The sequence below is a fragment of the Pseudophryne corroboree genome, chromosome 6 (genome assembly GCF_028390025.1).
Source record: "Pseudophryne corroboree isolate aPseCor3 chromosome 6, aPseCor3.hap2, whole genome shotgun sequence".
In the NCBI taxonomy this organism is placed as follows: domain Eukaryota; kingdom Metazoa; phylum Chordata; class Amphibia; order Anura; family Myobatrachidae; genus Pseudophryne; species Pseudophryne corroboree.
In genome coordinates this window covers 148960668-148983340 of record NC_086449.1, presented here as the reverse complement: position 1 = coordinate 148983340, position 22673 = coordinate 148960668, and the positions used below count along the sequence as shown (strand labels likewise).

At 48.4% G+C, this 22673-nt stretch overlaps 1 protein-coding gene across 1 annotated transcript in view; it reads left to right on the top strand.

Moving 5' to 3' along the window:
• The window catches only part of FER1L5 (fer-1 like family member 5), a 926196-nt gene that overhangs the window by 322923 nt on the left and 580600 nt on the right, over positions 1-22673 (top strand). Inside the window, exons 11-12 of the mRNA XM_063929941.1 lie at positions 15257-15287; positions 15691-15806. Of these exons, the coding sequence (XP_063786011.1) occupies positions 15257-15287; positions 15691-15806 (147 nt within the window). The remainder of the gene's footprint in view (positions 1-15256; positions 15288-15690; positions 15807-22673) is intronic.

Genomic DNA, 22673 nt, shown 5'->3' with positions numbered 1-22673 from the left:
TCTAAATGGTATCAGTACATTGTCCTTCTGACTAAAAGGGGTAAGACTCCCTCGCAGTTGAAATGGGAAAGAGATCTTTCTATTGCTCTTAGAGAAGAGGAGTGGGACACCATTTCCTCGATGTGTTTCAGGGTGTCTAGATGCCTCCAACATTCCGAAATATTTTATAAATTATGCCACAGGGCGTACTTTACTCCGCAGCGGCTTCATAGCATTTGGCCCTCGGTTTCCCAGCTATGCTGGAGAAATTGCGGTTGTGTAGGCAATATTTTACATATCTTCTGGGAGTGCCCGATCTTGGGGCCGCTGTGGACCGAAGTGTTCTCTCTCATACGAGAGGTGCTGGGTGTGGGGGTGCCTGTGAATCCCATGTTTGCTTTGTTTTATTATTCCTCATATGATCTACTGCAATCTGACAGATATGTTGCTGGCCATGTCCTTATATCCACTAACGCGGCAATCGGACAGATGTGGAAATCACAGTCAATACCCACTATTCACACAATTGTCAATAATACCCACAAGCATTTCCTATTTGAGACGGCAGGAGGTGTGTACTCTATATCGCCCACCTCAGTGCAAAGAAAATGGCTGAAATGGATGGAATTTCGGGAGCGGCGGGGTTTTCCCTTGGTTGCCAATGATCCCACAGATTTGTTGCAATTATACTCCCCTCATTAAGATACTACCTGTCATAACTGACGCTTCACACTTACTTTTTTGTTCCCTTACTTGATTATGCCGTTTCTGGGAACTCAATTATAGTAGAGCTCTACCTTTGTCTTTCTGTCCCCTTGTGTGTCACTGTCTTGTCTCTTTCCTTTTCTCATTTTCCTACCTGCATTATTTGTTGTTCTTCTTGTTCCGTTCCTGTTGTGTATTTTCTTTGTTTGTTACCAGGTTTAGTAGTGCACGTTTGGTGAATTGAGCACTTTACCTTAAGGTTAATGTATTGTGCAAACTTCTGTTGTTTGCTCATTTCCGCCAACGTTTATTGACATTTTTTTATTATTATTATTATTATTATTATTATTATTATTATCCTTTATTTATATGGCGCCACAAGGGTTCCGCAGCGCCCAATTACAGAGTACATAAACAAATAATCAAACAGGAAAACAGCAACTTACAGTTGATGACAGTATAGGACAAGTACAGGGTAAATAAACATAGTTACATCAGCAGATGACACTGGAATAAGTATCAGGTGGCAGAAGACTGATGGAATTGGTGCAGTTGAAGATCATTAAAGTAAAAAAGGATAAGCACATGAGGGAAGAGGGCCCTGCTGGTGAGAGCTTACAATCTAAAGGGGAGGGGTAGACAGACAAGGGTGACACAGATGGGGTACATAGAGAGCGTAGAACAGAGGGTTAGGATGAGATTTGGCTGGGTTTGGTGAAGAAGTGGGTCTTGAGAGCCCGTTTGAAGTTTTGTAGAGAGGTGGAGAGTCTGAGGGGGAGAGGTAGGGAATTCCAAAGAAGTGGTGCAGCACGTGAAAAATCTTGGAGGTAGGAGTGGGAGGAAGTAATCCGTAGGCAGGAGAGTCGGCGTGCATTAGCAGAGCGAAGAGGACGGGTGGAGTGTAAAGGGAGATAAGGTCAGAGATGTAGATGGGAGAGGAGTGGGTGAGGGCTTTGTAAGCGAGTGTGAGAAGCTTGAAATGGATTCTGAAAGGGAAGGGGAGCCAGTGAAGGTCTAGTAAGAGAGGAGAGGTGGACGTAGTGCGTTTGGTGAGGAAGATGAGCCGGGCAGCAGCATTGAGGATAGATTGGAGTGGAGAGAGGTATTTGTCAGGAATGCCAGTCAGAAGCAGATTACAGTAGTCCAGTCTGGAGATGACCAGTGAGTGGATAAGAGTCTTAGTAGCATCCTGGGTCAGAAAGGGTCTGATCCTGGAAATATTTTTTAGATGAAAATGGCAGGTTTGTGAGAGGTGCTGAATGTGTGGTTTGAAGGAGAGGGAGGAGTCAAGGATTACTCCAAGACAGCGCACTTGGGGGCTAGAGGAGATAGTAGTGCCATCAATAGATAATGAGATTGTAGGAGGTGAGGTTATGCGGGAGGGAGGGAAGATGATCAGCTCGGTCTTAGACATGTTAAGTTTAAGAAAGCGCATAGCATCTAGTTTCCCTTCACAGCGGGCAGCAGGACACAGCGGGCAGCGGGGGGCACACAGCAGCAGCGGATCTTGCCCTGGTGTGGCGCCCTCCGGACGGCGACGGCGCCCTCCGGAAGGCGGCGCCCCGGGCAAAAGTCCTGCTTGCCCGTGGCAAGATCCGCTACTGATCATGATTATTGCCCTGGTACGGCCCTGGTCGTACGGCCCTGAGAATATTACTTAATGGGGCTTCAGAGTTTGGAAAACAGATGACCTTTCTTTTTTGATGTACAAACGTTTGACCTGCATTCAAGCAGACTTTTGATAGATGAATCAGTTTAGTAATTGGAATAGCCTACATTGGAGACAATGTGCCTATTCCAATGAATGTGAGGGTACAATCTTCCAGATTGGTGAGGGCCTTATGGGAATCATTGCTCTAGGCCTTGGCTGAGTTGCTTTTTCATGCAGATTTGGTCTTTGTCTACGTTTAGAAGTTCAATGTTTTATGACCAAAGGTTCTATTTCAGAGATGTACACAAACCTGATGGTTTGTGTACATCTCTGACGGTGGGGCGCATGCATAGGACACATTCTGTGCATGTGCAGAATGGGTCCTGCATAGTCACACTCCTTAGCAGTAGCCTGATTGAAATACTGTTTCCATTTTTGGGTGGGTTAGGGTGAGGTGTGGTGCGCACAGTGCCGGCTTCCATTTCAGAAAATAGAGGAGTGTCACCCCTGTTTTCTGAGAGTGCATAAGCCAGGATCTGCATCTTCCGACACAGACTTCCTGGCCTCGGCTGTGGAGCCGCGAGATCCATTCTGAACAACCTCAGATGTTACTCAGATGGCCTTTGGTCTCGCAGATAATCCAATGCAGCACTCGGATCTGTGATGCCGGCAGAAGGCATAGGCACAAATGTATTAAGCCTTAACAAGAGATAAAGTGGGGATGGATAAAGAGTGAGAAATGACCAGCCAACTAGCTCCTAACTTTATTTCTCTTACGTCCTAGAGGATACTGGGGTCTACATTAGTACCATGGGGTATAGACTGATCCACACAATAGTGTGCACTGGCTCCTCCTTCTATGCCCCTTCTACCAGACTCAGTTTAGAAAATGTACCCAGAGGAGTCGGTCACGCTTAGGGAAGCTCCTGAAGAGTTTTCTGCATTTATTTTCTGTTTGTTGTTTTCAGGCAGGTCTGATTGGCACCAGACTGCCTGCTTCATGGGACTTAGCGGGGAGAACGGCTGAACTTCCTAAAGAGTTAATGGTCCCGTTTCTCCGCAAGCAGAAAATGTTCGCTGTGCAGCGATGATGCAAAAAAACGGCACTTCTGCGCATGCATATGCGGAGCAGTGCGCACGCGCGACGTACTTTCATAACGGCCGATGTATTTTTACACAAGGTCTAGCGAAGCTTTTCAGTCGCAATGGGGCAGAACCCCCATGGTTAGCTTCCATTAAAGGGATGATATCTAATATTTCTACTAAATTATCCCATAATGAGAAAGAGACTCAATTGTTAAGACAGTCTATGGATGACCTGATGAATAGAGATTCAGTTCCCATACCACCGTCTCAAACCCCCGCCATTTGCCTACAAAAGCGTACTCTGGCCCAGCTCATGCAGGATGATACTGATGACGATACATCAGATCCAGAGGAGGGTGAAGTGGATGCAAGTGGGGGGGATGCGGTCCTGTCACAAGGAATACAGGCCCTGATAGAGGCTATCAGAAATGCCCTGCACATTCCTGACAAGACAGCGGAGGTAGAGGAGGAATCTTATTTAATGTAAAAAAGAAATCCTCAGCTAGTTTTCCTGCATCAAAGGAATTGAATGCCCTGTTTGAAGAAACTTGGGCTAACTCTGACAAAAAAATGTCAGATCCCTGAAACATTAATTACATCCTTTCCCTTTCCTCTGGAAGATAGAAAGAAATGGGAAAACCGGCCGATTGTGGACGCATCGGTATCTAGGTTGTCACGTAAGATAGTCTTGCCTGTTCCTGGGACAGCATCCTTAAAGGACACAGCTGACTGCAAGATTGAGAACACTCTCAAATCGTTATACACTGCTGCTGGGGTGGCCCAGAGACCCACTGTTGTTTGCGCATTGCAAAGTGGTCAGGTAACCTAATTGACGGATTGGATACCTTACCATGGGGGAGATAGTTTTACTCCTGCAGCATATTCAAAACTCTGCTAACTTTGTGGTGGAGGCCATAAAGAAAATTGGTTTGCTCAACGCATTCACCACTGCCATGGCAGTGTCAGCACGCAGGGGCTTGTGGCTATGCCAGTGGACTGCGGATGTGGATTCCAGGAAAGGTGTGGGAAACCTACCATTCACAGGTCAGGCCCTTTTTGGAGATGAACTGGATAAGTGGATATCCAAGGCTACGGCGGGTAAATCTACGTACCTTCCTTCCATAGCACCCTCAGCTAGGAAAACCTACTCTTCCCCAACTCTGCAGTTCTTTCTGACAGCGAAATTCAAAGGCAAATCCAAAGGTTCTTCTACAGCCTTCAAAGGTAATAGAGGTGACCCCAGAAAACCAGCAGCTGTAGGTTCTCAGGAACAGATCTCCGGGTCGGCTTCCTCAAAGCCTTCAGCATGACGGTGGTCCACACTGCCTGGAAGACAGGCAGGTGGGAGCTCGGTTACATTATTTCAGTCACGTTTGGGCAACATCTTGCCAGGATCCCTGGGTCACAGACCTTATCACCCAGGGATGCAGACTGGAGTTTCAGGAACTCCCACCTCACAGATTCTTCAAATCAGGCTTACCAGCTTCTCCGAAAGCAAGTATGACTTTACAGGCAGCAATTCAAAAACTGGTACAACTCAGGTCATTGTCCCAGTTCCACTTCAACTACAAAACAAGGGTTATTGGGGGTCACTCCGAGTTGATCGCTAGCTGAATTTGTTTGCAGCGCAGCAATCAGGCTAAAAATCGGCAGTTCTGTGCATGCGTATGCGGCGCAATGCGCACGCGCGACGTACGGGCACAACAAACGATGTAGTTTTGCACAGGGTCTAGCGATGCATTTCAGTCGCACTGCTTGCCGCAGAGTGATTGACATGAAGTGGGCATTTCTGGGTGGCAACTGACCGTTTTCAGGGAGTGTGCGGAAAACGCAGGCGTGCCAGGAAAAAAGCAGGCGTGGCTGGGCGAACGCTGGGCAGGTTTGTGACGTCAAATCCGGAACTGAATAGTCTGAAGTGATCATAAACGCTGAGTATGTTTTGAGCTACTCTGTAACTACACAAACATTTTTTGCTGGTGCTCTGCGATACAACCGTTCGCACTTCTGCTAAGCTAACATACACTCCCAGTGGGCGGCGGCATATCGTTTGCACGGCTGCTAAAACTCGGAATGACCCCCATTACTCCAACCTGTTTGTGGAAACCGGATGGTTCGGTAAGGCCCATTTTAAACCTCAAATCACTGAACCCGTATTTAAGGGTGTTCAAGATGGAGTCTCTGAGAGCAGTGATCTCAGGTCTGGAGGAGGGGAAATTCCTGGTGTCTCTGGATATCAAGGATGCGTACCTTCACATTCCAATTTGGCCACCTCATCAGCCTTATCTAAGGTTTGCACTACAGGACTGTCACTACCAGTTTCAGGCCCTGCCATTTGACTTCTCCACGGCACCGAGGGTGTTCACCAAGGTAATGCCAGAGGTTATGTTTCTCCTTCACAAGCAGGGAGTGAACATAATACCGTACCTGGACGACCTGCTGATAAAAGTGCCTTCCAGGGAGAGGTTTTTGGACAGCATTGCCCTCTCAACCCAACTACTTCAGGATCACGGATGGATTCTGAATCTACCAAAATCCCACCTGGAACCAACACGGAGGCTTTCGTTTCTGGAGATGATACTGGATACGGAGGAACAGAAGGTATACCTTCCGTTGGAAAAGGCATTGGTAATCCAGTTGATGGTGCAGGATGTCCTAAAACCATCCCGGATATCGATGCATCTATGCATTCGCCTTCTGGGGAATATGGTCACCTCTTATGAGACTCTGCAGTACGGAAGGTTTCATGCGAGGCTCTTCCAGCTGGATCTGCTGGACAAATGGTCCGGATTGCTTCTTCACATGCACCAGAGGATACGTATGTCACCAAAAGCCAGGATTTCTCTTCTGTGGTGGCTTCAGACTTCTCACCTGACCGAGGGTCGAAGGTTCGGGATTCAAAATTGGGTTCTGCTAACCACAGACGCAAGCCTCAGAGGTTAGGGAGCAGTCACCCAGGGGGTACAGTTCCTAGGAATTGGTCAAATCAGGAAACCATTCTTCCAATCAACATTCTGGAACTATGGGCCATATACAACGCCCTGCTACTTGCATCGCATCTTCTTCAAAATCACGCCATTCAGGTTCAGTCAGACAATGTGACGGCAGTAATGTACATAAACTGACAGTGCAGAATGCATAGCAGCAATGTCAGAGGTAACAAGAATTCTCATCTGGGCAGAAAGACACGCGGTGGCACTGTCGGCAATCTTCATTCTGGGAGTAGACAACTGGGAAGCGGACTTCCTCAGCAGACACGACCTCCACCCGGGAGAGTGGGGCCTTCACCGGCAGGTGTTCGAGTCCTTAACACGTCGGTGGGGAATTTCACAGATAGACATGATGGCCTCTCGTCTCAACAAGAAGCTAAAGCGGTGTTGTTCCAGGACGAGGGACCCGCATGCAGTGGCGGTGGACGCTCTGGTGACTCCATGGGTCTACCAAATGGTTTACGTGTTTCCACCTCTTCCACTGATCCCAAGAATTCTCAAAAGAATAAAAAGGGAAAAGGTTCAAGCAATTCTCATTGCTCAGGATTAGCCAAGAAGGGCCTGGTACGTGGATCTACTGGAGATGCTCCTAGAGGACCCATGTCCTCTACCTCTTCGAGAGGATCTTCTACAACAGGGGCCGTTTGTCTATCAAGACTTACCACGGCTACATTTGATGGCATGGAAGTTGGGCGTCAAATTTTAGCCCGGAAAGGCATTCTGAACAAGGTTATTCCAACCCTGATCCAAGCCAGGAAAGGGGTAACGTCTAAACATTACCACCGTATTTGGAAAAAATATGTCATGTGGTGTGAAAACAGGAAATTTCCTGCAGTGGAAATTCAACTGGGACGTTTTCTCCTTTTTCTACAGTCGCGTGTGGATGTGGGCCTACGTTTGGGCTCCTTCAAGGTCCAGATTTCGGCCTTATCCATTTTCTTCCAGAAACAATTGGCTTCCCTCCCTGAGGTTCAGACGTTCTTAAAGGGGGTTCTGCACGTCCAACCGCCCTTTGTGCCTCCCACTGCACCTTGGGATCTGAACATGGTGTTGCAGTTCCTACAGTTGGAATGGTTTGAGCCTTTACAGGAGGTTGACGTAAAGTTTATTACGTGGAAGACCGTTACACTATTGGCTAGGGAGGCCAATCCCGGGATCGGGATCGGCGGGATCCCGGGATTTGGGCCCTAAAATGCCGGGATTTGAATCCCGGGATTGGAGCATCCAATCCCGGGATTCACGGGATTATACTGCGCATGCGCGGCGGCGGGAGGGTGGGTGTGTAAGTAATAGTACTTACTCATTTAGGCGGGCAGCAGCCATGAACAAGTTGAACGCGCTCGGCACTTTAAATGTAGCGCCGGCCGCCAGCCAATCAGAGCTGGCGGACCGGCAGCCAATCAGGGAAGCTGCAGCGGCAGCCAATCAGGAGCGACTGCTGCGGCCGCTTCCCTGATTGGCTGCCGGTCCTCCAGCTCTGGTTGGCTGGCGGCCGGCGCTTCATTTGAAATGCCGCCACGTTCAGTGTGTTAATGGTTGCCTTGCCGCCCGTCTAATAGTAAGTACTATTACTTACACACATGATCCTCTCTCCCTCCGTGCAGCCTTCCTCCCTCCCTGCCGCGACCTACACCCTCTGTCCTGAGTCCCGCACCGCTACCTACACCCTCCCTACCTCCCGTACCGCTACCTACACCCTCCCTACCTCCCGCACTACTACCTACACACTCCCTACCTCCCGCACCGCTACCTACACAGTACCTACCTCCCGCACCGCTACCTACACCCTCCCTCCAGCGCTGCTCCCTACAATTTTCTCTAATCCCTACTGCAATCCCAGGATCCCGGGAATCCCGGGATTGACCGTTTTTCAATCCCGAATCCCGGGATTGAAAAAACGGCCCGGGATTGGCCTCCCTACGATTGGCCTTAGCTTCTGCAAGGCGTGTGCCCTAACTGGGGGCATTGTCTCACAATAGCCCCTATTTGCTTTTTCATGAAGATAGAGCTGAACTCAGATCTCGTCAGCAATTTCTTCCTAAGGTGGTGTCTGCGTTTCATATCAACCTCCCTTTTGTGGTTCCGGTGCTTACTGATACCTCTGCTACCTCAAATTCCTTTGATGTTGTGAGGGCTTTGAAGATCTACGTGAAGCGGACAGCTCGTCACAGGAAATCTGACTCGCTGTTTGTTCTCTATGATCCCAAGAAAATTGGGTGTTCTGCCTCAAAGCAGTCTATTGCTCGCTGGATCAGGCTTACTATCCAGCATGCTTATTCATTGGCAGGATTGCCGGTTGCTGAAGTACAAGCCCACTCTACTAGGTCGGTGGGTTCTTCTTGGGCGGCTGCCGGGGGTGTCTCGGCTTTACAAGTCTGCTGAGTAGCTACTTGGTCGGGTTCGAACACGTTTGCTAAGTTCTACAAGTTCGATACTTTGGCCTCTGAGGACCTTCAGTTTGGTCAATCAGTTCTGCAGGAACCTCAGCACTCTCCCACCCAGTTTGAGAGCTTTGGTACATCCCCATGGTACTAATGTGGACCCCAGTATCCTCTAGGACATAAGAGAAAGTAGGATTTTAATTACCTACTGGTAAATCCTTTTCTCGTAGTCCGTAGAGGATACTGGGTGCTCGTCGAGTGCTTCGTTTTTCCTGCACTGTTATTTTGTTAAGTAATGTTGGTTCAGCTGTTGCTGTTCCTGCTCAAGTTGGTTAGTATGGCTTTCCTCTTGTTTGTGTGTGCTGGTTCGAATGTTACCACTGTTCTGTTCTGTTACATCCTTCCTCAGGATATGTCCGTGTCCTCGGGCACAGTTTCTAGACTGAGTCTGGTAGGAGGGGAATAGAGGGAGGAGCCAGTGCACACTATTGATTTCTTAAAGTGTCCAAGGCTCCTAGTGTACCCGTCTGTACCCCATGGTACTAATGTGGACCCCAGTATCCTCTACGGACTATGAGAAAAGGATTTACTGGTAGGTAATTAAAATCCTATTTTTTAAAACACTGCATGCGACATGACAGTTAGGAAGCTGATTGGCTAGTCATTTATCACTCTTTATCCATCTCCACTTTATCACTTTATCTCAGGGCCGTAACTACGTGTGTGCCAGGTGTGCCTGGCACACAGCACAGTCGCCCTGAGGGCGCAACTGGCCGCATCCCCTTTCCAAGGGGACTTTACCCAGCAACCAGTAGCGGATCTTGCCACGGGCAAGCAGGACTTTTGCCCGGGGCGCCGCCTTCCAGAGTTCGCCATCCGGAGGGCGCCACACCATGGCAAGATCCGCTACTCTGTGCTGCCCGCTGTGTCCCCCGCTGGTCCCGCTGTCTCCCGCTGTGAAGGGAAACTAGACGCTACGCGTCTAGTTTCCCTTCGTGTAGAGGACCTTTGCTGTGCGGTGCGCGATGACGTCATTGCGCACCGCACAGCATTGTGGGACTGACAGACGCTAGGGGTCATAATTGACCTCTAGTGTCTGTCATCCGAGGAAAGGAGCGGCGCCGGCGGAGATCTGCAGCGGTCGGGAGCGGGGATAGTAAGTATTTTTTTTTCAGCGGCGCTACTCCACTGTACAGGGGGCGTAACTGACCATGCCCCCTGTATGAAGCCACGCCCCCATTTCCGCCCGGGGCGCCAAAGGGTCTAGAACCGGCCCTATCAGCAACATTGTAATGAGTCAAACTGACATATTACAAGCCACCTGAGCGAGGAGAGGAGCAGCAGCACCGGGGACAGTGGAGAAGGAAGGGGAGGGAGGGGGAGGAGGGAGCCGCAGCAGCGCACTGTAATTGGTGGCAGTGCCGCTGCAGCTGTCCCTCTCCTTCCGCGCATCCCAGCATTCACAGCAGCGGTGGCCAGCCTATGCGGAAGGAGAGGGACACTGCAGCGGCGCCGCCACCAATTACAGTGCACTGCTGCGGCTCCCATGTCCCCATCCCTCCTCCACCTCCTCCTCCCCTGCCCGGGATCTGCCTGACTGCCGTAATGTATAAAAACGGGGACTGTCTGCCATAATGTATAAAAAAGGGGGACTGTCTGTCGTAATGTGTAAAAAGTGGGACTCTGCCGTAATGTGTAAAAAGAGGACACTGTCTGCTGTAATGTTTAAAAAGGGGGTGCTGCCCGCCGTAATGTGTAAAAGGGGCTCTACCTGGTGTAGTGGCGCTACTGTGCGGCGTAATTTGAATAATGGAGACTACTGTGCACCGTAATATGAACTGGTATTATTTTGTGTCCACATCCCTACCCCATGAAGCCACACCCCTATATTTTTGACGTGCGCACTGCCCCTATTTTACATAAGAGGGGGAGGCGATGCCATTTCTTGCACACAAATGTCTAGCTACGCCACTGCTTTATCCATCTCCACTTTATCACTTAATACATTTAGGCCATAATTTTCCTTCAGATGCCTCCTGCTACATGAGCATATTGGGGGTAATTCCAAGTTGATCGCAGCAGGAATTTTGTTAGCAGTTGGGTAAAACCATGTGCACTGCAGGGGGGGGGGGGGCAGATATAACATGTGCAGAGAGAGTTATAGGCCCTACACATTGGCCCTCATTCCGAGTTGATCGGTCGCAAGGCGAATTTAGCAGAGTTACACACGCTAAGCCGCCGCCTACTGGGAGTGAATCTTAGCTTCTTAAAATTGCGACCGATGTATTCGCAATAATGCGATTACTAACTACTTAGCAGTTTCAGAGTAGCTCCAGACTTACTCTGCCTGTGCGATCATTTCAGTGCTTGTCGTTCCTGGTTGACGTCACAAACACACCCAGCGTTCGCCCAGGCACTCCCACCGTTTCTCCGGCCACTCCTGCGTTTTTTCCGGAAACGGTAGCGTTTTCAGCCACACGCCCCTGAAACGCCGTGTTTCCGCCCAGTAACACCCATTTCCTGTCAATCACATTACGATCGCCGGAGCGAAGAAAAAGCCGTGAGTAAAAATACTTTCTTCATAGTAAAGTTACTTGGCGCAGTCGCAGTGCGAACATTGCGCATGCGTACTAAGCGGATTTTCACTGCGATGCGATGAAAAATACCGAGCGAACAACTCGGAATGAGGGCCATTGGCCGATCCGCCGCTGAGCTGCCCGACGGCGGATACAGCCGACGGGCGACCCGGCGGCGGAGGGGCAGTGACGGGGGGAGTGAAGTTTCTTCACTCCCCCCGTCACCTGGCTGCATTGAAGTGCAGGTAAATATGGACGAGATCGTCCATATTGGCCTGCATGTACAGCCGACGGGGGACCAGCGATGAACGAGTGCGGGGACGCACACAGTGAGATGCGAAAGCGTTCGAACGGCATTGGGGGGGGCACGGTCCGAACAACGCAGGCGTGTCCGGACCATTGCTGGGGCGGGTCGCGGCAGCTGCGTAACGTCACGTGCAGCCATTGTGACTAAAAACATGGCGGGTAGCCGACTGCTTCTGCAGCTAGGCTGCGTAGACAGGGAGCTAAATGCCAGGTGCAAAAGCATCGCCACTATACGATGCTTTCACACCTCTGCGAGGGAGGGTAGGCCCTGGCATCCGAGGCGGATTAGCCCTGTGCTAGGTGTCCCCCCGCATGTCAGAGATTTTGATCGTAGATGTGCGTTTTTTTTCTGCACATCTACGATCAACTCTGAATTGGGCCCCAAAGCTGACCAGTATTTGTGTGCTACATGCAAAGGCAGTAAAAAAAGAACCCTCAGGTACTCACTGGGTGATGGAATTCAGGAAGCAATACACCTCACTATTTCTAAATGCTGTATTAGTGTGGCTATCGGTGAAAGAAAACTAATATGAAGTTTTCACCAGATTGTACTTGGTCCCAGAGCGCCTTCGTCAGATATATCCTGTCACTTCTGACCAGTGTTGGAGGCATTGCGGCCAGGTTGGCACATATCTTAGTACCTGGTGGTCCTGTCCAACAATGATCCCATTCTGGAATATGGGGCTGTATTTAGCATAGTTCGCTAAATTGCAAAATTGAAAAGTGGGTGATTATTTGTAGACTGTGCATGCGCAAAGATCGAAATGAGATCGCAGCTTCAGTGAAATGCAACCGCAATTTCAGTGACAGGAAGTGATCGTTCATGGGTGTTAACATGGCGTTTGTGGGGAGTGGTTGAAAAAACGCAGGCGGGTCATGGCCGTTTTCTGGGCGTGTATCTGATGTCACTTGCAATCGCTGGTGTCATTGCATTTGCATTCTCATTATTCTCAGTAGCACCGGGTCATCTTCAACTGTCGATGGTACTTGTTTTTTTGCGACTGGTTCACAATTCTGCAGATGCATATGCAGATTTGCGATCACATCGTGGTTGTTTTTACTATTCAGGGCAGCTCTTCACATTTTCAGCAGTAGCAGTTTTGAGACAGTTGCAAATTGAGTCTCAATAGCGATCTAACCTGAATAAGGCCCATGGTCAGCTCCCAGATATTGCCCGTGTGAGGTCCTACCTTTCCCTCTATCTTTTGCCAACTTACCGCCCTGTGCCCTGGTTGACCAAACACCCAAGAATACTAATAAACTGATCCTCCATATTTTCTGTACTGCCACATAACTGGTAAAAGCCAGAACTCCTGAATAGAATTGTTCCCATTCCTTCTTCCCATTACCCTATTGTCCCTGTACATGTTTTAGCAAGTTTACGTTTACTGGCCCTCATTCCGAGTCGTTCGCTCGGTAATTTTCTTCGCATCGCAGCATTTTTCTGCTTAGTACGCATGCGCAATGTTCGCACTGCGACTGCGCCAAGTAATTTTGCTATGAAGATAGTTTTTTTACTCACGGCTTTTTCTTCGCTCCGGCGATCGTAGTGTGATTGACAGGAAATGGGTGTTACTGGGCGGAAACACGGCGTTTTATGGGCGTGTGGATAAAAACGCTACCGTTTCCGGAAAAAACGCGGGAGTGGCTGGAGAAACGGAGGAGTGTCTGGGCGAACGCTGGGTGTGTTTATGACGTCAAACCAGGAACGACAAGCAGTGAACTGATCGCAGATGCCGAGTAAGTCTGAAGCTACTCTGAAACTGCTAAGTAGTTTGTAATCGCAATATTGCGAATACATAGGCCCTCATTCCGAGTTGATCGGTCGCAAGGCGAATTTAGCAGAGTTACACACGCTAAGCCTACGCCTACTGGGAGTGTATCTTAGCTTCTTAAAATTGCGACCGATGTATTCGCAATATTGCGATTACAAACTACTTTGCAGTTTCTGAGTAACTTCAACCTTACTCTGCCTGTGCGATCAGTTCAGTGCTTGTCGTTCCTGGTTTGACGTCACAAACACACCCAGCGTTCGCCCAGCCACTCCTCCGTTTCTCCAGCCACTCCTGCGTTTTTTCCGGAAACGGTAGCGTTTTCATCCACACGCCCATAAAACGCCGTGTTTCCGCCCAGTAACACCCATTTCCTGTCAATCACATTACGATCGCCGGAGCGATGAAAAAGCCGTGAGTAAAAATACTTTCATCATAGTAAAGTTACTTGGCGCAGTCGCAGTGCGAATATTGCGCATGCGTACTAAGCGGATTTTCATTGCGATGCGATGAAAAATACCGACCGATCAACTCGGAATGAGGGCCATAGTTCGCAATTTTAAGAAGCTAAGATTCACTCCCAGTAGGCGGCGGCTTAGCGTGTGTAACTCTGCTAAAATCGCCTTGCGAGCGAACAACTCGGAATGAGGGCCACTATTTACTTTGATACTCAAAACGATACTCATACCATTTTTATTCTGCATAATATGAACCTTTCTTTAGTTTATTGTTGTTTTATTGCTTTTTCTGTCTGCACTTTCTTGTTTTATTTCATTCTTTTCTTATTGTCCATGGGGGTAATTCAGATCTCATCACTGCTGTGCGTTTTCACACAGCGAGCAATCGGATCCTAACTGCGCATGCGTATGCACCGCACTGCACATGCGCGTCGGACAACAACAATGGGCATCGCCGGTCAGCGATGGGGTGGTGCGAAAAATCCGATCGCGTGGGCGTTCGCAAGGTGATTGACAGGAAGAGGCCGTTTGTGGGTGGCAACTGAGCATTTACAGGTAGTGTCAGGAAAAATGCAGGCATGTTCAAGCGTTTTCAGGGAGGGTGTGTGACTTCGGCTCCGGACCCAATCAGCCTATTCTCATCGCACTGGTAGAGTAAGTCCTGGGCGGCACACAGACTGCACAAAGAGGATTTTCGCAGCTCAGCTACACATAGGATCACACACTTGCACGGCGATTTTACATTCCCTCTGGAGGTGGCGACTATCTGATCGCAGGACAGCAAAATTAGCAGCCCAGCGATCAGATCTGAATTAGGCCCCATGACTCTTAGTAATTACTTATTTGTACCACTCTCTCCTCTCCTGCTGAAATGTTTTTTGATTTTGGTTCTATCGAGATACAGATTTTTTCTGCTGTACTTTATGTTCATCTACTAAACTATTTACAAAAACAACAGTATTTTCGCTCTTTGCAAAAAAAATAAAAAAAATAAATATATATATATATATATATATATATATATATTTATTTGATTTCAGTATGGTTTGTCCTGGAGAAATTGTGCTCCTTTCTTTTGCTTTTCTCATTATTCTAACTGCGGCTCTCAGTGGGTACAGTATTTGCACTGTATACTTTTTTTTTTTTAAGTCTGTGGAATTTCAGAGTATACGCTTTCATTTAAGCACCTATTTGGATGAGTTTATTTAAGCAGGCTGAAAATGACAATCACTTAATATGTAATGATGAAATATACTGTAGATATTTTATTTCTTTTGAATTCTGGTATAATATGTACAAAATGCTCTGCAGCAAGTTGTTGCTTAGCTTCTAAATAACGGTCTGTATTTTCTCAGATGGACATTGGAAGTGTGTATGATGATACAGGTATGTGCTGGTTACAATATAATTATCACCATGACAAGCATTACTTATGAATATATAAATATATATATATATATATATATATATAAAATGTGACAATTTAGGTGCTATAACAGTGTATACAGCGGAAATGGAAACAAATTAAGGTCCATAAATAATTAGTTAAAGTGCTTAGGAAAATCATGTATTCATAACTTTCCTTTCTTTAGTACCTGAAGCTGTAATCCCCTGATTTATTGGTCCTTTCCTCAGCTGCAGTGCACTAATATTCAACCCATTTGCAAATTAAGTTATGTAAAAATGTAAAAAGAAATATCATTATATCCAGCTCTTGTTTAGTCCTTGAAGCCATAAATCTATCTTTCATTTACCATTATTAGTTTGCTTACTACTGTGTCCTTCACAGGTCATGCTATACTGAGAAAATGGCTGAGTCTGTATGAACCAGACAATGTGAACTCTGGGGTGAGAGGTTATCTGAAAGTCAGCCTGTTTGTTCTTGTAGCAGGTGCTTCTGCCCCGGTAAGAGTCCTATGCCCTCCCGTGTTTGTCAGAAAACAGTTTATTAGGGATTGTGAAGGTTAAGCTGCAGCAAGAAGTATATTTGATACACATTAAAAAGAATATTGTGTACCCTATTAGTTTGCTTGGTATGGTATACTGTAGGTTGATCTACTAACACTACACTATATAATGGATGGGTATATGCAGGGTTACCACCAGAATCTATGGTACCCAGTACAAATGAAACAGAAGCCCTCCCTCCTCCTTGGCCCTGTGTGAAGCCCTAGCTCTCATAACAAATGCATGATATGACAACCTCAAGGGCATTTTAACAGCATAAGGTGCCTGTGTGCAGCGAGTTCCCTAACCATGCCGTGGATTCCTCCATACCTGGATCGGCTCTGGCAGTTACAGAATCCATGTGACGGCCCACCCAAAAGTCCTCGCACCGCATCCATTTTTCCAACAATGTATTTGAAAAGAAGGCAAATGCACAGAAGAGAGGCCACAGCTTGGAAATCTAAAATAGAGGATGGTGGATTTCTCATGGGTGCAGGTTGTGTGGCATGGAGCCCTCCATGAGCCTGTGTTCACCAGTTACCCTGCCCCCATATTACGAGTAGACACACCTAGATGAACCCTCCATCCCTCATCCCTGTCCCCGCTCCCAGGCCTCCAAAGTGCTCCACCTCCCATCAGACTGCTAACATACAGATGGAGACTCGGCCTCCCACTGTCACTGACTATTCTGAAAAATTACGGCGTGACCAAGTCACCATTATATGAAATTCTATGTCATCTAGAAATTCCATTACATGCATCTCAAGGCCCACTACTGCCTCTAAGTGCTGGATTAAGGCTCTGGGGGGTCCTTTGCATTTCAGAAAGGAAGCCCATAAGTGCTAAAACTACATTGTGTACATTGTGTATAGTGGTTGTTCAAATATATATTTCATATATAATTTGTTGTTTTATTTATTTTTCTTTGGAAGAAGTAACCTAAAATGATAGTGGGCAGGAAGTAAGATCATTTTTTTTGAAGGCATAAATAGCATTATTCCAGACTGCAGTCCCATTAATAGTCATGTAAAGCATGTGCATGTGAGCACTACCAGGAAGGAAGTGTTCACTCTAGGTGCAGGATGTTGATCAGTGAGGAGGGCAGCTACAGTAGGTGCTGGGTGCCGATCAGTGAGAAGCGCAGCTACAGTAGGAGCTGGGTGCTGATCAGTGAGGAGGGCAGCTGCAGTAGGTGCCGGGTGCCGATCAGTGAGGAGCACAGCTACGGTAGGTGCTGGGTGCTGTTCAATAAGCAGGGAAGCTACAGTAGGTGCAGGATGCTAATCAGTGAGGGCAGCCACAGTAGGCACGAGGTGCCGTTCAGTGAGGAGGGCCGCTACAGTAGGGGCGTGGTGCTGATCAGTGAGATGGGCAGCTAGAGTAGGGGTGGGGTACTGATCAGTGAGGTACGCAGCCACAGTAGGCATGGGGTACCGATCAGTGAGAAGGGCAGCTACAGTAGGTGCATGGTGCCGATCAGTGAGTGTTAGGGTCTCCTGCCCTGTGCTGCCACGTCGTCATGGCAACCGGGAGACAAGTGCTAGTGGAGTAACCTGAGCGCAGCTGATACTCCGGTTCGGGTCTTTTGCTGTGCAGTGGTTATAGGCTCTGTGCACGGCAGGGGATCCGGTGCTGGTTTTTGTGCTCACAGTCTGTGAGGTCTGAGTGGGGCGTGGACAGCACCTGCTTTATAAGGCCTCTTTTCAGGGTAAGCAGATGCTGCTGAATCTCTGTTGGTTAGTCAGTTCATGAAAGTTAGCCAGTACTGTGTAGCTTTGTATTTGTTTGTTGCTTACTGCAAATAGGCCTGGGGATTTGGTATTACACTCTGCCAATCCAGACCTAGCAGTAAGACTGGAGTCAGTCGTTTAGCTTGCTGGGGTTCTGTTATTACTCTGTGAACTTAGCAAGTTTGCGGCTGTATTCTAACACTTGCCTGTCTAATCCTGTCTCACTGTGCTAGGTGTCAGGGGTCAGTTTAGTGGCAGTAAGCTTAAACCTGTGCACTGCAAGTGAGAATCAGGATTGTGGAGGCTCTCCTTGTGTCTATCATTCCATCTCTGACCAAGGAGTTTACTGCCACACCCGTTGGTAACCCTTTAGGGTTTTGCTGTTGCCCTTAGCAACAGCATTTCGGGTTCTCTACGTATTAAAACACAACATCTTGCTTTTTATATCTGAGCAGTTCTAATACAAGGGAGATACCCAGTTCCTTAGCCTCTGGGCTTCTCTGTTCACTGTGTGTGTATTTTGTTACCCTATCACCTTCTGTGTACGTTATGTCATATTCCCCAGTTTGTCTGTGAGTCCATTTGTTTTGCATAACAGTTCAAACACCAGTACATTCCTGCAGACACTGGAGTGCATAACAGTTCTGACACTAGTACTTTCCTGCAGGCACTGGTGTGCATAACATATTCAGCAGCCTAATACTCCTGTTGAAATTTTGTGGGAATATGGAGCATACCCCTCAAAATACGTTGCAACAGGTGGTCGATCAGGTGCAGGTCCTGACTCGACAATTTAATGATTTGTCCATTAAAATGCACACCTCCCAGGCTGCTGGCGGAGCTCCCGCAGCAGCAGCACCTGCAGGGGTTAAGGAGCCGAAAGTAAATCTCCCGGATCGTTTTTCTGGAGATCGCTCGCAGTTCTTTTGTTTCAAGGAGAGCTGCAAGCTATACTTCCGGCTTAGGCCTCAGTCTTCTGGGTCGGAGATTCAGCGGGTGGGCATAGTGATTTCCTTGCTACAAGGAGACCCACAGGTCTGGGCATATGGGTTGCAGCCTGACTGTCCGTCGCTTAAAAGTGTTGATGCTTTTTTTACGGCACTGGGCATGTTGTATGATGACCCTGACAAGACGGCCTCAGCCGAGGCTCAGATTTCGATCCTTAAGCAAGGGCGAAGGCCAGTTGAGGTTTACTGTACGGAGTTTCGGAGGTTGGCCCATGATACCCAGTGGAATGACCCAGCCCTGAGACACCAGTACCGAAGAGGTCTTTCTAACCAGATAAAGGACCAACTGGTACAATATCCCTTGCCTGATAGCTTGGATCAGCTCATGCAGTTATCCATCCGGGTGGATAGACGGCTGAGAGAGCGTAGGCTTGAAAGGGAGACTGAGATTTCCTTCCTTCCCAAGGGAACCTCAGACTCTGAGGAATTTTCTGAGGAGCCTATGCAGATTGGGGCTACCCGCCTCTCCTCGCGTGAGAAGACGCGGAGGAGACAGCAGGGGTTGTGTTTGTACTGTGGGAATAAAGGTCATGTGGTAGTATCATGCCCAGAAAAGCCGGAAAACTTCAGGGCCTGAGGGTGATGGGAAATATCCTGTCAGGCCAGAAGTCAGAATTTCCCAAGAAGACTTTTATCATTCCGGTGACCTTGAAGATCCTCGGTCAAACTGTGGCCTTTGTGGACAGTGGGGCCGACGGGGTTTTTATGGACCGCCAATTCGCCCTAAAACACTCTGTTCCCTTAGTACCCTTGGCATCGGAAATTGAGATTTGTGGATTTGTGGGTTAAACGGGGAACCATTATCCCAAGGTAAAATTACCTCTTGCACTAGCCAGATTTCTTTGTTTATTGGAGCCACACACTCTGAAAAATTGTCCTTTTATGTGACTGTCTGTACTTTTGCCCCATTGGTGTTGGGGTTACCCTGGTTAAGGGCCCACAATCCTCAATTTGACTGGGTCTCTGGGGAGATTCTTAGTTGGGGTACTGATTGTTTCAGGAGTTGCTTGAGCCTTCCAGTCAGGCTCTCGCAGCTAAGTTTGCCAGGATTGCCAGGGTGTTATGCAGATTTTGCGGACGTGTTCTCCAAAAAAGTTGCAGAGGTACTACCTCCCCATCGCCCCTATGACTGTGCCATTGATTTGTTGCCAAATGCTAAGCTTCCCAAGAGCAGGTTGTACTCCCTGTCACGTCCTGAGACTCAGGCTATGGCAGAGTACATTCAGGAGAACTTGGCTAAGGGATTTATCAGACCTTCACAGTCTCCAGTTGGGTCGGGGTTCTTCTTCGTGGGTAAAAAGGACGGTTCGTTGCGACCCTGCATCGACTTCAGGGAATTGAACCGTATCACGATTAAAAACTCATACCCACTGCCTCTCATTTCGGTCTTGTTTGACCAGCTTCGTACTGCCACCATTTTTTCTAAGATTGACCTACGCGGTGCGTACAATCTAATCCGAATAAGAGAGGGGGATGAATGGAAGACTGCCTTTAATACCCACTCAGGGCATTATGAATATTTGGTGATGCCTTTTGGGCTCTGTAATGCCCCGGCAGTCTTCCAGGATTTCATGAATGATGTGCTCAGGGAATATTTGGATAGATTCTTAGTTGTATACTTAGATGACATCCTAATCTTCTCCCATTCCCTGGAGGAACATCGGAAGCATGTACGCTTAGTCCTCCAGAAACTCAGAGACCGCCGGCTTGGGGCGAAGCTGGAGAAGTGCGAATTTGAAGTTCAGCAAATCGCATTTCTAGGATATATTATCTCCCCAGAAGGTTTCCAAATGGAGGGTTCCAAGGTACAGGCAGTCCTGGATTGGGTGCAGCCCACTAGTTTGAAGGCGCTTCAGCGTTTCCTGGGCTTTGCGAATTTTTATAGACGATTTATCGCTGGATTTTCGTCTATAGTGGCGCCCTTGGTGGCACTCACTAAGAAAGGGGCGGATGTTGCTCACTGGTCTTGTGAGGCTAAAGCGGCTTTTGCCCGTCTCAAAAGGGCATTTGTTTCGGCCAAGGTGCTGCGACACCCAGATCCAGAGCGTCCTTTTGTGGTGGAGGTGGATGCCTCTGAGATGGGTATTGGGGCAGTGCTTTCTCAGATGGGAGTGTCTGATAATCGCCTTCATCCCTGTGCTTACTTTTCCCGTAAATTTTAGCCTGCCGAGATGAATTATGACGTGGGTAACCGGGAATTGTTGGCTATTAAGGATGCACTCGAGGAGTGGAGACACTGGCTTGAGGGGGCTAAGTTTGTGGTCTCAATTCTCACTGACCATAAGAATCTGGCATATTTAGAGTCAGCGAAGCGTCTCAATGCCAGGCAGGCACGATGGGCTTTGTTTTTTGCTCGCTTTAATTTTTTGATAACATATCGCCCTGGGTCAAAAAACATCAAGGCTGATGCGCTCTCGCGGAGTTTTGCTCCAATCCAGGAGACCACCGAGGAGCCGTTGCCCATTGTTTCCCCATCATGTATTAAAGTGGGCATTACCCAGGACCTCTTATCATTAGTCCTTAGAGCACAGGAGCAGGCTCCTCCAGACCTTCCGGTAGGTCTTTTGTTTGTGCCTCCTAGGTTAAGACAGCGAGTGTTCCTGGAATTCCATGCCAAGAAGTCGGCAGGTCACCCGGGTATTGCCAGAACTCGGGAGTTGCTATCTAGGGCGGTGTGGTGGCCCTCGGTGGCTAAGGATGTGGATCAGTGGGTTCGGGCATGTGACATCTGTGCCCGAAATAAGACTCCTAGAGGGGTTCCTGTTGGCCCATTACATCCACTCTCTATCCCATCTAAGCCATGGACCCACATTTCAATGGATTTTGTGGTGGACTTGCCCAAATCCTCGGGGATGACAGCCATCTGGGTTGTCGTTGACAGGTTTTCGAAGATGGCGCACTTCGTTCCACTGGTTGGGCTGCCATCAGCCAGACGCCTGTCTGAATTATTTATGCTGCATGTTGTGCGTCTCCACGGGTTGCCACTTGATGTGGTCTCTGACCGCGGATCCCAGTTTGTGGCCAAATTCTGGAGGGCATTTTGTTCCGATCTCCAGATTTCTGTCAGCTTGTCGTCAGGCTACCATCCGCAGTCTAATGGGCAGACTGAAAGGGTGAACCAGTCCTTGGAGCAGTTCCTCAGGTGTTATGTCTCCAAGTGTCAGACTGACTGGGTTGCTCATCTGTCCATGGCGGAGTTTGCCTATAACAACGCGGCTCACTCTGCTACAGGGATCTCTCCCTTCCTTTGTGTGTATGGGCATCATCCTAAGGCCAATTCTTTTGACCCCCTGGACTCCACGCCTGGTGGTTCCTCTGTGGTTTCGGTCCTTAGAGGTATTTGGCGGAAAGTGAAGAAAGCCCTTGTGTCTGTGTCATTAGTGACCAAAAGGGTTTTTGATAAGCGGAAAAGACCCTGCAGCTTCAAATTAGGAGACTTCGTCTGGTTGTCTACCAAGAATTTGAAGTTGAGACAGCCATCTCATAAGTTAGGGCCCCGGTTCATCGGCCCTTATAAGATCACCAGGGTTATCAATCCGGTGGCATTTCAGTTAGATCTGCCCCGTTCTTTGGGTATCAATAAAACATTTCATTGTTCCCTTTTAAAACGGGCGATTAGTAATCCTTCCAGTGGAAGACCTTCCCCTCTTCTGATACGTGGCCAGAGGGAGTTTGTTGTTGAAAGGATTCTTGACTCCAAGGTGGTTCGGGGTCGGCTGTCATTTTTGGTGCACTGGAAGGGGTATGGCCCGGAGGAGCGGTCGTGGGTGCGCAGTTGTGATCTTCATGCCCCCAGACTGATACGCTCTTTCTTCTCGCAGTTCCCCGATAAACCCGGTGGTAGGGGTTCTTTGACCCCTCGTCAGAGGGGGGGTACTGTTAGGGTCTCCTGCCCTGTGCTGCCACGTCGTCATGGCAACCGGGAGACAAGTGCTAGTGGAGTAACCTGAGCGCAGCTGATACTCCGGTTCGGGTCTTTTGCTGTGCAGTGGTTATAGGCTCTGTGCACGGCAGGGGATCCGGTGCTGGTTTTTGTGCTCACAGTCTGTGAGGTCTGAGTGGGGCGTGGACAGCACCTGCTTTATAAG